The sequence below is a fragment of the Carassius carassius genome, chromosome 43 (assembly GCF_963082965.1).
Source record: "Carassius carassius chromosome 43, fCarCar2.1, whole genome shotgun sequence".
NCBI classification, from domain to species: Eukaryota; Metazoa; Chordata; class Actinopteri; order Cypriniformes; family Cyprinidae; genus Carassius; species Carassius carassius.
This window is the reverse complement of record NC_081797.1, coordinates 13265733-13281138: the sequence shown is the minus strand read 5'-3', so window position 1 is coordinate 13281138 and position 15406 is coordinate 13265733. Positions and strand designations below refer to the sequence as shown.

The window sequence follows — 15406 nt, the reverse complement described above, 5'->3', positions numbered from 1 at the left end:
CTCAACAGGATAGTTGGTTAATAGGGACATTTTCTTTTCATTTTATTTGCGAATTAGCGCCCCGATCCATCAGATGGCGCTCTTTCCCAAAGGCGCTGTCAATCATCTCCCAAAATCGTCGAAGAAGAGTTCCTCCCGCCTCTGCAGCAGCAACAAACCCAAGCTGACGCACTGCACGCGAGAGCAACGCTCGCTTCCAAAATAACATCCCACATTACACCTGTGCGTTAACATCGCGACGCGTTTGGAGACCCTCGGAGCGGACACAGCTGAAGTGTCGCAGGAGGAGCAGCAGAACGGCCGTTATTCACCGAAAACCTGAAGACAGACGCGCTGATGGCGGCGACAGTGGAGGAGCTCTACCGCAACTACGGCATCCTCGCCGACGAGAAAGAGGATCTCAGCAAAGTAAATAAAGCCTCGTATCTCTGTGCTGTCCGCCTGAATGAAATGTACTCGTTAGATATTCAGTTTGGGAGGGGGTTATTTATTTTAAGGCTACACGCGGCCTCCTCTAGCGTATTAGCATATTAGCCCTAATAGCTGACTTGAAATGTTTTTTGTTTATTTTAGCAAATAAGCTAACAGGGCCGTGTGCGAACTATTAGGGCAGCTGTGCAGGCGGGAAGCGGTTATTACATTTGTGTCTGATTAAATACGTTTGTTAAATTTAAAGTTTGTTAAAGAAAAAGCTATCACGTTTAGCCAACGCTAATGTTACGTACATTAGCCAAGGCTAATGTGTGCGTAATGCGTTTGTGAATGTGGGTTCCGCAGTCGCGCGCACAGAAACACTAATGAATGACTACCAGCTCAGGAAGGAGTGGATTTACATAATGCAAACATGGTAGTTTTTCCTTATTTTGGGAGCATAAAATCTGATGTTAAGATATGGTGTGTAATATCAACTGTAATATTTAATAATAAAATGTAATAATATTACATATTTTTCTTTTATATTGTGCTGTTATTTTTATTTTATTTTATTTTACTGTCTATATAAATAAGTATACAGTACCAATCAGAAGTTAAAAGTTAATAATGAAGTTTTCACCAAGACTGCATTTAACACTTTAACAGTAATATTTTGATATTACAATTTACGAGAACCGTTTTCTATAGGAATATATTTTGAAAATTAAACCGGAATTGTATGCGCTCAAAAAAAACAAAATAAAAAAACAACAATGAATACACAACTGCATAAACGAAGAAGTTTAGTCAACCAGGTTTGTTGTTTTTAAGACTTTTGTCACTTTTACATATGAAAAATAAAATTATATTTTTTATAGGTCTTTTTTGGTCTGATTGTATTTTTTCCAGTGTGTGGACAACTACAGCTACTTGGTTGAACATACTTTGAAAAGTAATTTGTTCATATGTTAAAATTATCATAAATATTGAAATATATCATTATTTTTACTAGGGATGCACCGAATATTCGGCCACCGAAAATTTTCGGCCGAAAATGGCCAAAAAGTGCATTTTCGGTTTTCGGCCGAAACACTTTTATTACCGAAACAACACGGCCGAAATGTTATGATGACGCAAACAGAAACCGCGACCTGCACGTGCACCTGCATAGCGCAGACCACGAGCTCCCCGCGTCATTCACTTCACACCAGTGGGTCTTAATAGAGAACATTCTCTCTATTCGTATTCCTTTATTCGCAGCACTAAAGCGTCTCCTAACAAAGAGATTGAGACGGACCACGAAGTGAAAACAAAGAAAAGTACAGTCTTATAGAGTCTGTTAGCACACGTCTCACTGAGATCTTTTCGGATCCTCCGCACTTCATCGCGAATGTGCTTGATCCGCGTTATAAAGACCATTACTTGGACGCGGAAATATGGCAGAGCACACGAGAAATGCTCCAGGCCGCGCTGGATGCGGAGAACCCGCGTGGAGACGGAGAAGCGCCAAGCGCAGGAGACTGAGAACAGAGCGCAAAAAAAAAAAAGACTCGTCTCTGCATATATAATACACACACATATACATATACATGCATAATATCAGATTGTAGCCATATTTCTGCTAGATTCTTTGCTAGATTTCTGCTTTAATTTGATAAAAATGTTTATTTATGCCCTGGCCCTATTTAAATGCACTCTCTCAAATATTTCTCAAATGTCAGGCAGATGACAAGCTCAACTGCTCAACAGCTAGATGGTTATCTGTCTGAAGTCCCCATCCCCAGAAGTGATAACAGTCTTGCCTACTGGAGAAGTAATGCACTTTCTAGTACTACAGAGAAAAATTTCAAATGCTCTTCACCTAAATGCACTTTTTTTGAGAGAACAGTTAATTTTAAAACCTTTCTGCAGGCCAGTAGGCCTGTACATTATTATTTAATATACAGATGAGTGGGATTAAATTTTAGTTTGAATTTTATTTTATACTGTGCATTGTTGCAATGTGCTTAATAAATATTTGCATAATTTGTAATTATGCATTTTTATGTTTTTTTTTTATAATTTATGTAATTGTAATTATCTTTGAAACTTTAATATTAATTTATGCAATTGCAATGTTTTAATTTTAGTAAAGTTAGTACACGGTCATAGCAATAAATGCAATGGTACTAATAATTGGGATAATTTCTTTCGGTGTTTCGGTTTCGGTTTTCGGCCTTGGTTTTCTCTTTTTCGGTTTCGGCCAAGAATTTTCATTTCGGTGCATCCCTAATTTTTACTTCACACACACACACACACACATATATATATATATATATATACATATATATATATATATATATATATATATAATTATAAAATGTCACTTATTCTGATCTTTTTTCTTTTTTTTTTTAGCACAAAGATGCTTATCAGGTAATTCTGGATGGTGTTAAAGGAGGTCCAAAAGAGAAGCGACTAGCCGCACAGTTCATTCCAAAATTTTTCAGCAGTTTTCCAGAGCTGGCCGATGCAGCCATCAACGCTCAGCTTGATCTGTGTGAGGATGAAGATGTATCTGTGAGTACATCATCATCATGTTATGGGTGTGAAACCAGAAAACAAATCTTTGTTGTTGGTTCATCTTTCCTGGTTTCCTGATTATAGATCAGAAGGCAGGCTATCAAGGAACTGCCCCGTTTTGCATCAGGAGAGAATTTACCCAGAGTTGCAGACATCCTCACACAGCTGCTGCAGACAGGTCAGTCTCGCGTCTACTGAGAACCTGGTTTTTAATGTCTTTATTCGTTTTTAGTCTACAAAGTCTCAACATTTTAGTCAGTATTTAGTCAATGACCTCTTAGTCACATTTTCATCATTCTGTATAATGGTAAAAATGATAAAAAAATATTTTTGCTCAAAATTATAATCGTAATGATTGTTGTCTTTTGAGAAATGTACTTTTGCATTATAAGTATTGCATATTCACCAGTATGCACAAATCAATAGAATGTGGATTCATGGTGTATTTTACCAAATCTAGTTTACTGATTTGTTATAGGCTTTTTATTATATAGATCAATACCAAAGACTTATGCAATCTTTCTGTCTACATCATGGAAACGGTTAAAGCAAACAAAAAAAGATTATTACAGTGAAATTCCTAGCAATTGCAATAGCTAATTTCTCTATTAAAACAACAGTGGTTGAGTAAGTGCATTTATTCAGTAATCACAATCACTAACAATACAGTTGAGATCTCATGACAGAACACAGAGGAGTGAGCGTGGCGCATGGTTGCCAGATTGCTTAAAATAAGCAAAACTCTTGGCAGAAAATGTATCAATGTAACAAAAGTTCTGATGTGGGGATTAGAACTCTTGACAAAAATAAAAAATGTTTTTAGTAAAGTATTATTTTTTTGAATACATTTTAGTCTCGTCTTAAATTTAAATTAAATTTAAATTGATGTATTTAGCAGATGCTTTTATCCAAAGTGACTTACAGTGCATTCAAGCTAACATTTTCCCTGGGAATCAAACCCACAACGTTTTGCAATGCTCTACCACTGAGCCACAGGAACACTATATATAACACTACGTCTAACTTTGTTAACAAAATTGCATGTTGATATAGTCTTAGTTATTGTTTATTGACTTTATTATCGTATCGTCTTAGTCATGGGGAAAAAAGCTTGTCTCTAACATTTTTCGTCAGTCTTAGTTACCGAAATTAACACTAGTGTCAAGTTCTTGCATTTCTTGGATACATTAGTGCATTTAAACATCATAATGTTTTTCCAGCTGTTTGATCATAGCCGTTTCTTCTCATATCTTTTAGATGATTCTGCTGAATTCAATCAAGTCAACACCGCTTTGATCTCCATATTCAAAATCGATGCAAAAGGTATTTGCTCATCATACACTCAATGCTTTATGGGTAGAATGTGTTTTCTGTTAATTCTACATGTAAAACTACTGATTGTTATTGTATTGAAGACTAAAAGACTTAAGTTATTGTCCTCTTTGACCCTGGCTTCTTTCTTTTGCAGGAACTATGGGAGGCCTGTTCAGTCAGATCCTACAAGGAGAAGATATTGTTCGAGAAAGAGCGATTAAGTTTCTCTGTACAAAGTTGAAAATGATGCCAGATGACACAATGACAAAAGAAGTGGAAGATTACATCTTCATAGAGACAAAAAAGGTATCATTTATATTTTTATTGGGGTTGATAAAATTATTTTTGAAAAATTTCTTCTGCTTACCAAGACTGCAATTATTTGGTCAGCAAAAATCAAATTGCATTGTATGCTATTGATGCAAAGCTGAATTTTCAGCATCATTACTCCACTCTTCAGTGTCTCACGATCCTTCAGAAATCATTCTAGTTTACTGATTTGCTGCTTAAAAAACATTTCTTATCATCAATGTTGAAAACAGTTATGCTGCTTCATGTTTTTGTGGAAACCGTGAGACATCTTTTCAGGATTCTTTGATGATTAGACGGTTTAAAATAACAGCATTTATTTGAAATCCAAATCCTTTGAAACATTTGTAATGTATTTACTTTCTATGTTTTGATCAATGTAATATATTCTTATTGAATATGTGTTAATTAATTTCAAACACAACCAAAAACTTATTGACTTGTTTATCCATCCATCCATCTTCTTCCGCTGACTTGTTTAAATGTTTTAAATGCATGTGCAAAGTTCTTAATGTGCTGGTTATATACATATTTGTTTCATATAGTTTTGGAAAAAATGGAAAGTTTAAGGATAATTACTCTAAAAATGCCATGTGGCATAACCATCAAATTAAAAAAGTAATAATATAGTATGCTTTATTTAAAAAAAAAAAAAAGTAAATATTTTTTGTAAGTATTCTACAAAATATCATAAATTTAGTCACGTCACGTGACATTTTATAACCTGTGCTAACCTTGTCTTGTAAATTAAGTAATTTAATTTTTTTTAATTATTATTTTGCTGCATGTTATTTGCATCACATGCTTTTGATTGGTTGCACCGCATAATATCAAACTGCTCATTTGGCTGTTAGTCTTTCTCACACTTGACCTGTCGCTCTCATTGTCCTAGGTCCTAGAGGATGTGACGGGGGAGGAGTTTGTGCTTCTGATGCGTATCCTGTCCGGTCTGAAGAGCATGCAGACTGTGAGCGGACGGCAGCAGCTGGTGGAGCTGGTGGTGGAGCAGGCTTTCCTGGAGCAGGCGCTGAACCCCGCAGATACAGACAGTGTCGACCGGCTCCTGCAGTGCACGCGCCAGGCCTTACCACTCTTTTCTGTGAGTGAAACCACAGCAACGGTCAGCAATACTATTAGAATATTTCTCCAATAATATTCAGCTGTTGAATTTGTCACTTCCTGACAAAAGCTTGCATGCCTGAATTGTTCACAAAATGATGTGCCAATCTTTAATCCAAACGAGAGAAAATTGTAGGTTAAGAATTTTATTTATATAAGCATTTAATTATTTTTATATTGTCTTTATTATTAATATTAACAACTAATTACTAGTGCAAATAATCACTGTTCATTTTAATGCAAATCATAATTATTAACATTTTTCCTCTCCTCCAGAAAAATGTGCATTCTACTCGCTTTGTGACATACTTCTGTGAATTTGTGCTGCCCAACCTCAGTCTGCTCACCAGCCCTGTAGCGGAACTGGACATCCAGCTGGAGGTGTGTATAACAAACTGGAAATCATGGTCAGAATGGTGGGAAGCCTTTATTAAGCTAGAATGTGAGAGTAATTTTTAACATGAAAAAAAGGGCACTTTTTCATTTGATACTTGTCTGTTGAGTTGTTGTTGTTTTTGTTTTTTTGTTTTTTTTTTGCCCAGATATTTGTAGAATGCTGGGAAAAAAACTATTTTCTGCTTTGCAGGTACTGAAGTTATTAGCAGAGATGAGTCCATATTGTGGAGACATGGACAAACTGGAGGTCAATCTCAACATGCTGTTTGAGAAGCTACTGGTAAAGGCTTACGTTGAACTCCTGAACTCACACAAGAATTTAGAAAGCTTTCCACTTCAGCCTAGGGGTGTGCGATATGACGATTTTTGATCGTGAATGATGTGTGTCTGTATACTAGATATGGGCAGGTCTTAAAGGGACAGTATTAAACATGCTGCCTATTGTCATTAAAGGGATATGGTTCACCCTAAAATTATTTTCTGTTATTTACTTACATGTTGTCCCAGACCTGTATCAATTTCTTTCTTGTGCTGAACACAAAAGATTATATTTTGAAGAATGTGGGTAACCAAACAGTTCCACATTGAATATGATAGTAGGAAATAAATACTCAGTCACTGTGGACCAGCAGCTGTTTATATAAAATATAACGTTTATATTCAGCAAAAGAAAGAAACTCATTCAGGTTTAAAATAAATTTTAAGTGCGTAAATGATGGCATAAATATAAAACACTTTGACAGATGTGACAGAATTTTTATTATTGGACGAACTATCCTTTGATATTAATAAAACGACAAAACACAGAGAAAAATCACTCACTGCTCTTGACTGAAACACTTTAATACAGTTGCTTTAGGGATCAGTTTTTATATTTGTTCATTCAATTTCTTGAATGTTTCTGCGGAGTACACCTATTGTACCTTAAAATAAAGCACTGTTGTATTATTTGTATAATATGTGTATTTGTAATGTGTGTCTTTGTTCTTATTTTTTTAAAGATACAATAATGACAACGATTTTTATCTTTGCCCACTTTGGCCTAAATATCTGTCATTCTTTTTTTAAATATTTTGTTATCTTGAAAAGCTTTGTCTTTATAATAGGGAAATTAGATGTAATACTCAGACAACATGCAAAATAGTAAAAACCAACATGACAAAGAATCGTGATAAAATCATGAATTGTGATATTTCTTTAAAAAAAATTAATATTATATGTTGGCCATATCGCCCACCCTTACTTCAGACGCTTTGTCATTAAATATCCTCTCATACTGTGGTTGTGCTTCTCTCTGTCCTAATGTCTGCAGGAGTTCATGCCCCTGCCTCCAGAGGACGAGAACGGAGAGAATGCTGCCAATGAAGAGCCCAAGCTGCAGTTCAGCTACGTGGAGTGTCTGCTCTTCAGTTTCCATCAGCTGGGCAAAAAACTACCTGACTTTCTCATCGACAAAATCAGTGCAGAGAAGTTGAAGGACTTCAAGATCAGGTCAGATCTCGTATTAATCAAAAACAAAGCTTTCTATTACAAATAACCTGGAAAAAAAATATTAAGCAGCACAACTGTTTGTACAATTGTTCTAATAATAAGAGATAACTGATGATAAAAAATGTTTCTTGAGCAGTAAATCAGCATATACTAATGATTTCTGAAGGATCATGTGACACTAAAGACTGGAATAATGATACTGAAAATTCAGTTTTGACATCACAGGATTAAATTACATTTTGTGGTAACACTATTTTAAGGTGTCCTTGTTACACGTTACATGTACTTACTATTATAATAACAATCAGTTATGCATAATTACTAGGGGTGTGCACTGATAGTCGAACATTCGAATATTCGTTCTGCTCTAATTATTCGATAAATAAAAATGATATTCGAATTTCGCAAAAAAAAAAAAAAAAGTTCACAATAAAACCTAATTTGGTCACTTTCTGTGATTCTCCACGGCATATTTGAAGATGTATGCAAGCAAAAAATAATCAATGATTGAACAAGGGGCCGTTCAAATATCGTGTCTAAAAACACGTGGAAAAGGCTAGGCGCGCCTTTCTCCTTTCCAAAGCGCTCGGGCAGAAGCGCTCCTGGCGTCTGCCATTGCTAAGCAACAATGAAGCCGTGGAAATTTCAGCAAAGGATAAATGGATTTTGAACATTATCAGAACATTTTTCTTGATGAGAGTGGTGCGGATGCAAGAGGATGCAATGCCCACTCGTCGGTAAAGGCTGAGCCAGTTCTTCAGCGATGATTACAGAGAGTCCAGCTGAGACGAGTGGGAACAGTTCTTGCTGGAGCCATATATTTCACCAGATGAGGATCCCATTCAGTGATGAAACGAAAACACGAAGCGCTTCACAAAACTAATTCGCTTAGCACACCGTTATTTGTGAGTCCCGTCAACGTCTGTGCCGTCAGAGGGCCTTTTCTCCGCGCCCGGCCTTATTGTTAACAGACTAAGGAGCTGACTTTCCCCCGATCATGTTTACATGCCCGTATTTCTTAACAGGAACATGTAAAACAATAGAAAAAAAAGCAAAAAAGATTTGCTGACAGTTTAAAAGTTTCGAAGTTAAGTGAAGGCTACGTTCTACAATAGCCTAATTACTGCAGGCTGCAGGCTGCTTTCTGTGTTCACTTTTTTTTCTTTTTTTCTTTTTTTTTTGCTTTTAATCTGTACTTTTGTTTGTTTGCACGCATTGTTAAAGGTTTTCAGCTACAAAACACGATGTGTAATGTTCAAGCTTATTGTAAGCTTGTTCAAAATGACGGAAAAAATAAATGTTGCTGAAAAATAACGTCTGTCTCATTAAACTTAATTTAAATAAACGAATATTGGTATATTCGTTTTTTGTGAGCTCAAATATTCGAATGTGATATTTGCGGAAAACGCTTATCCCTAATAATTACATGTAAGCAACCCTAAGTCTAACCCTAACTATATAGTAAGTACATGTAGTTAATTAATATTACTCTGTATAAGTGCTGTCAAACGATTAATCGCATCCAAAAGAAGCTTTTCTTTACATAATGTGTACTGTTTATTATGTATGTATATATAAATACACACACACAGTATATATTTAGAAAATATTTCCATGTTCATATACATTTATGTAAATAACGTATTTTTCTTAAATGTATACATGCATGTGTTTGTATTTATAAATGCATAATAAATATACACAGTATTATAATATATTGTATTATATATATATATATATATATATATATATATATGTATGTAATATATATTGTGAACAAAAACTTATTTTGGATGCGATTTATTGTTTGACATCACTACTCGGTTACTTAAATGTATAATTATACTGTAACAAGGACACCTTAAAATAAAGTGTAACCCATTAAAATAGAAAGCAGAATTTTTACATTTTTATATTTTACAACTTATGTTTTTACTGTATTTTTGGCAAGAATAAGACTTTTTATTATCTTATTACATTGGTTTGTGAAGGGCAGATGAACGATGTGAATTAAATGTATAATTTTTTAGTTCTCTATTATTAATATTACAGGTTACAGTACTTTGCACGGGGGCTTCAAGTTTATATTCGACAGCTGCGTGTGGCATTGCAAGGCAAGACCGGAGATGCACTAAAGACAGAGGAGGTATGATTTTATAATTTTTTTTACAGTGATCTTTGCTTTAAGGTAATAGAAATTAAGGTAGTTATTCACTTGCTTGCTTATTTAAATTTTATTTATCTATTTTAATTTATCTAAATTTTATTTTATTTATTTATTTATTTATTTATTTAGGTTTATTTATCCAAATATACCTAATCCATATAAAAAGAAACCCTGGAATGAGTATGATAAAAGATGTCATATGTATTCTAATTTTGTCTCTTCACAGAATAAAATCAAAGTTGTGGCTTTGAAGATCACCAACAACATAAATGTTTTAATCAAGGTAACATTCCTGACTTCTCACACTTTTGCAAGTCTTTGCTGTTTTGTCACATTTTGATCTCTTTTCTTTATGTCTATCTTCTCCAGGATCTGTTCCATAACCCTCCGTCCTATAAAAGCACAGTGACTCTATCCTGGAAACCGGTGCAGAAGACTGAGGCAGCAGCAATCGGGTACCTGAACGGATCAACCTATACATTTAATCTGCTTATGAAAGTTGTTGTCATGATCTATGTATATCCTACAGCCAGAAGAGGCAGTCAGGAGAGGACATCGGGGCAGAAGCAACAACAAAGAAGCTTCCCACAAATCTGCCCAGGAGGGACGCCCGACAAATATACAATCCGCCCAGTGGGAAATACAGCGCCACCATTGGGAACTTCTCCTACGGTGATCGTCTTAGCAAAACCTGTTCAGTAGTACTATATGAATTAGTATCTGTGTATATAACTGATCTCATCTGTGCCCTCAGAACAACGTGGAGGCTTCAGGGGTGGCCGAGGACGGGGCTTCGGAGGAAGAGGAAACCGAAGCCGAGGCCGAATTTATTAAGAGGACTGCATATGCTTCTACACCCATGCAACTGCATTACCACAACACAACAATATCTCTCACACAGTTTCTCTCGCCTGGTCCTTCCTGCATCTCCCAGGCCTCCATTCATCCTTTTCTCTCCACATTTGTTATTTTTATTCTCTGGTGTGTTTTTGAGAATCCGTTCACAGCCTCCTGCCGTTGGTTATGTGTGGGTTGTATTTCTTTCTGGATCATCTTTGTGGAACAAAAAACTGCCACGGTGTATTTTCTTTTTTAAGAATTTTTGTATGGTGACGTACATCCTTTGTATCTTTTCTTTTTTTTTACTTTTTAATTTTTCAGAGCTTTTGTTGGATCAGAAATCACAGATTTGTAAGAAGTAAAAAATAATATCCTTCTGAATTTTATCAAACTTGTGTGGGTCAAATGCTGTCTTTATTTCAGGACATAAATATTTAAGTTTGTATGACGGCCCTTGTGCTCTGATGTTCGTTTGTTAACTTGATTGTATATTCCACGGAAATTGTCCTTTTAGACTAGGATTGACTTTTCAAACTATTACAAAATAATTTAAGGAACCAATCGTTTTCAAATATTGCTTGCATAGATTTGAGTTCACTTTCGATTTCAAACATTGTGCATGCTTAGTTTGTAGGAGATATTTAATTGTTTTCGATTGAAGGAAATCAGACATTTATGTATTACAGCTGTTGGTTTTCATTTCAAACCAGATTTTTCACCCACATTAAATCTTTTTGCCTTTTTCAACATATTCTCATTGGTTTTGTATGAATATGAATATTGGGTAAATATTTAGTCAATACCAAAAATGCCATGAATTTTGCATTTCACACATTTGCTACCAGTATTTATGTGCTAATACAGTGTAAAACTAGTTCATATGGAAGAATCTCACCACTAGATGGCCATGCAAGTCCACAATAAGCAGATTTACATTCAAAACACGACAATTTAGTGGACTTCGAAAAGTGAAAGGCTATTTTAATCTACTTTTGTTTTCTAATCACAGTCTAATTCATAATAACATCGTTTTTCTATTGTTGTGACTCTAGTACACCATATCTCCTTTAACCCTAAAACACATAGGCTTTTTACATGCATCACAAATGAGATGCAACTAGACAGTTGTCAATTAAAAAAACATTTTAATGATCATTTTGATTTGTGTACGAGAGATTTTGCCTTTATTGTATTCCTTTAATGGTAAAATCCGAAACAAAAATTACTTAAAAGTCTAAAAATGCGAAACGTTTGTGTGAGGGTTAAGTTTAGGGGTACAGTAGATAAAACAAATTAAGAATACCCTAACGTAATCGCATAAAGATAACGAGATAAATCAGTTTTAACCATTCGATAATAACAAATATGATTATACATGATTAACACATGACTAATTATGGCATTTGTGCTACGTCAGATGAAATAATCGCCACATGTGAGGTGCACAGTAAAAGAAACATGACACAGACGGATTTGAGGGTTAAATCTGTCGAGTTTCTGTCCCCACGTCAACAGGTGTGTCGTGCCGCGCTGTTCACTGAGCGCTAGGTGGCGCTATCAGACCGCGCGAGCGCAGCACGGGCGCTCGTGACTAGGTATTTCCCAAATCAGTCACTGTAGCTCCTCAGCTCCACACGCGCTCTCAGAAAGAGATACAGTGACTGAATAAGAAACCTTCTCTTCATGATTCTGGTCGTGTTAGAGACGCACTTTGCTTTCGGCGTTTAACAAGAACGATTAAAGAGCAGCACGACTACAGACAGGACGCAACAGTAGGCGTCTGATAGTGATCGGCTATTTTTGTAAGACATGATAAATCGATGGACCAGTCAAGAGGTGGACAAATAGGCTGGAAAAACAAGCGTGCGATATCAAACAATATGTTCATGGTACTGCAGTGAACAGGTGGGGCAGTGGAAAACCACCACGACATGTCCACTAATTAACGTTATTTACATTAACGACGGTGCCATTTAATACAGCCGGGTCAGCTGAGGTTTCACAAGACTCTATTGGGTTAAGTGAAAATATTTGCTTTTTAGGATATCTTATTTAATATTTAAACGTTATAGTTCCGGTAACGTTATACGTTTTTGGAACGTGAATTCTTTCCCCGCCGATGCGAAGCTGTTAAATACTAGACACTGTTACATGTATTGCTATTAATTAACCACAACACCAATACTGTAACATACAGCGTGCTCCGATTCCTGAAGGAAAAACTTTTAAGATCCCTTTATGTTTTATATGTATACATTTATGCATTTAGCAGAGGCTTTTATCCAAAGCGACTTACAGTGCATTCAAGCTATACATTTTTCTTAGCAGTTAATTATTATTAGTTATTATGTTTTATTTACAAAATAAATAACAGCGCAAGCAGTGTAGTTCGATTTTATAAAGTGAGTCCGTTCTTCTCTCAAATGAGTCGGTTGTTTATAGGAAATCAGTATGGACGGATTTCCAACTAAATGACTCATATGAACCGATTATTTTAAGTGAATTAGCACTCAGTTTGACCAGTGTAGTGTAGTCCGATTCCCGAGTGAAAGACTCTTATGAATCGATTCATGTGAGATATTTATACAGCATGATCAGTGAAGTCTGATTCCTGAGCAAATGACTCTTATGAACCGATTTTTTTGAGAATTAAAAGCTGATTCCCGAGGAAATGTAATTTAATAGTTAACCAAGAAGAATGATTATTTTTTTATAAATTAAAAGCATTTAGCTTGACCAGTGTAGTCCAGTTCCTGAGTGAATGAGTGCGTTTTAGTGAATCAAAAACATACAGCGTATCCAGTGTAGTCCGATTCCCAAATGAATGCCTCTCATAAACCGATTATTTTCAGTGAATCGAAAGCATACAGCAAACAACGGACTCTAATAAGGTTCTTTTTAGGGAACACTTAATGAATCAGTCAGAGCAGTTACTGAATAAACAGTAAGAGTAAGTTTTTATGTCGTAGTAAATGACTGGTTCTTCATGTATAGTTAAACAAAAAATATTTTGAGTATTGCATACAAATAAATATTTTTATTTGATAAAATCTTTTATTAAAGGTATGATTCGAACCAATTACTGTTTTTAATTATTTACTGGTTATATTATATTTTTATTTACGCCACCTACTATATCTGATTTGTTATGTTTGTACACGATAAGAATAGCATTTCTTATGTCAAAATTGTCCCCCTTCAATGTTTCTGCTGTGATGCATTCAACTAAATGTCATTAATTTGAACACATATTCATTTGTTCGCAGCGTTGTTCTGCAGCAGAAGTTGAGTCGTCGCACCTTGCACAGACACGCGACACAAGTACGGCTGAAGAACTGCAAGAAAAGAACGCTATCCTCTTTTTCATGAAAGACTACTATCCGCCCCCTCATGTACAATGCCTGGAATAGTAACAGCACTGCCAGGCTTACTAAATATAGCAACCAGTGAGTGTTAACATGTCAACTAGAAACCCAAAAGAAGTGGTTTCCACACGTGTGGCTGTTGCTTTAAATAGACTAATAGCCTATGCAACGTCTTCAATAACTTATAACCCTCCATCAAATTGTTGCACATTAGTGTCGCTTAACCCTGCACATGTCAGCTGTCTAAGTTATGCTAACCGTAAATACATTTTAATACCTTTCTCTCTTTCATGCAGGCTTGTTATGTAATGGGCTATGTATGTGAATGGAGACAAGGGGCTGGATGAAACGTGAAGGATCATGCAATGTGGGCAAAGCAGCAGCAGCTGAGAGATGCAAACAAGGCAGGACCCTTCGGGTTTTCGCTCACACAAGTTAGTTATTTGCTATTTTGTGCTTCCGGAAAGTTTCGGTCCCAACTAACTTTAGAATGAAAGAATAAATAAATTAGCAGAAGGGAGTAATGAATCAATAAATGGCAGCGAACTTTATGGATATGGTGAGGATGTGCACATGAAAGCCCGGTCTGACTTTCTTAACATGTTATGCAGGAGGAACATCATGTGACAGCTTGCCCGTTCATAAATATTCACCATCTCTATTCATGCAGACTCTTCTCTTGAGGTAGTCATTGTGCCTCGGCTCTGAACCATGTGATTCTGATGGGAGGGGGAGAGTCTATAAATAGCTCTATAGCTCGGCTTCCACTGACATCATTTAGGCAGGAGAGACGGAAAAATAAACAGAGAGAAAGGGCTTTAAGGGCGGAGATTCTTAATCTGAACTTGAAATTCAAACAAACCCTCATCAATTTTGATTCCCCTCTCAACTCTCCAATAGAAACCACCGGGGCAGTGTCCGTTTCCTAGAACATCTACGTCTCTCCCGGTGGTGGAACAGAACTGAGGAAGGAGGGAGGGAGGGATTGGGGAGGGGGACATCAAACAAAGGAAAAAGAAACGTGTGACGGAAAGCCAAAGCAAATATTTTGGATTATGTTATTAATGGGAACTGGAGGAAGATTATGTGCAAGACTGCCTATGTGTCAGAGTCTGTCAACAATGAAGATCGATTACATGATGCCATCCCAGCAAATAAACTTCTGGAGTAAATAATGAATCGTTCATGTCTGGTCTGATACTGATGGTCGAAGAACACATTAAACATCTGAGCAATGCAAAACTTAATGCTTGACAAACGTTAGGATTGTCATTCTGAAATATGATTCATTCAACACAATTATTGGCTTTATTTGTAATGCACTGAGAAAAACCAGGGTGTTTTTTGGTGAGCACATGTAAGGGGCCCAGGAAACCCATTTTGACCCCCAAATCCTACATAAGGGGATGAATTCCTTTTTTGGTCTATT

The 15406-nt window shown here is 36.0% G+C and overlaps 1 protein-coding gene and 1 long non-coding RNA gene across 3 annotated transcripts; both read left to right on the top strand.

Annotated features, from left to right (window-relative positions):
- The first annotated feature begins 122 nt into the window (after nt 1-122).
- Nucleotides 123-11359, top strand: LOC132124601 (apoptosis inhibitor 5-B-like). Of its 2 annotated transcripts, none has more exons than XM_059535686.1 (14): nt 123-408; nt 2812-2973; nt 3061-3154; nt 4234-4299; nt 4445-4596; nt 5492-5719; nt 5995-6099; nt 6305-6394; nt 7427-7605; nt 9658-9751; nt 9999-10055; nt 10142-10227; nt 10302-10444; nt 10527-11359. In XM_059535686.1, exons 1-14 carry the CDS (start codon nt 337-339, stop codon nt 10604-10606), a joined length of 1608 nt encoding a protein of 535 aa, XP_059391669.1. In that variant the 5' UTR covers nt 123-336; the 3' UTR covers nt 10607-11359. The 2 variants fall into 2 exon arrangements, with proteins under 2 accessions (XP_059391669.1, XP_059391670.1); XM_059535687.1 differs by having other exon boundaries at nt 126-408; nt 5492-5698.
- A 2569-nt stretch (nt 11360-13928) lies between these two features.
- Nucleotides 13929-15343, top strand: LOC132125490 (uncharacterized). The gene is made up of 2 exons (XR_009426921.1): nt 13929-14058; nt 14274-15343. It is a non-coding gene; the product is annotated as an uncharacterized LOC132125490 (long non-coding RNA).
- Nucleotides 15344-15406: the final 63 nt, after the last annotated feature.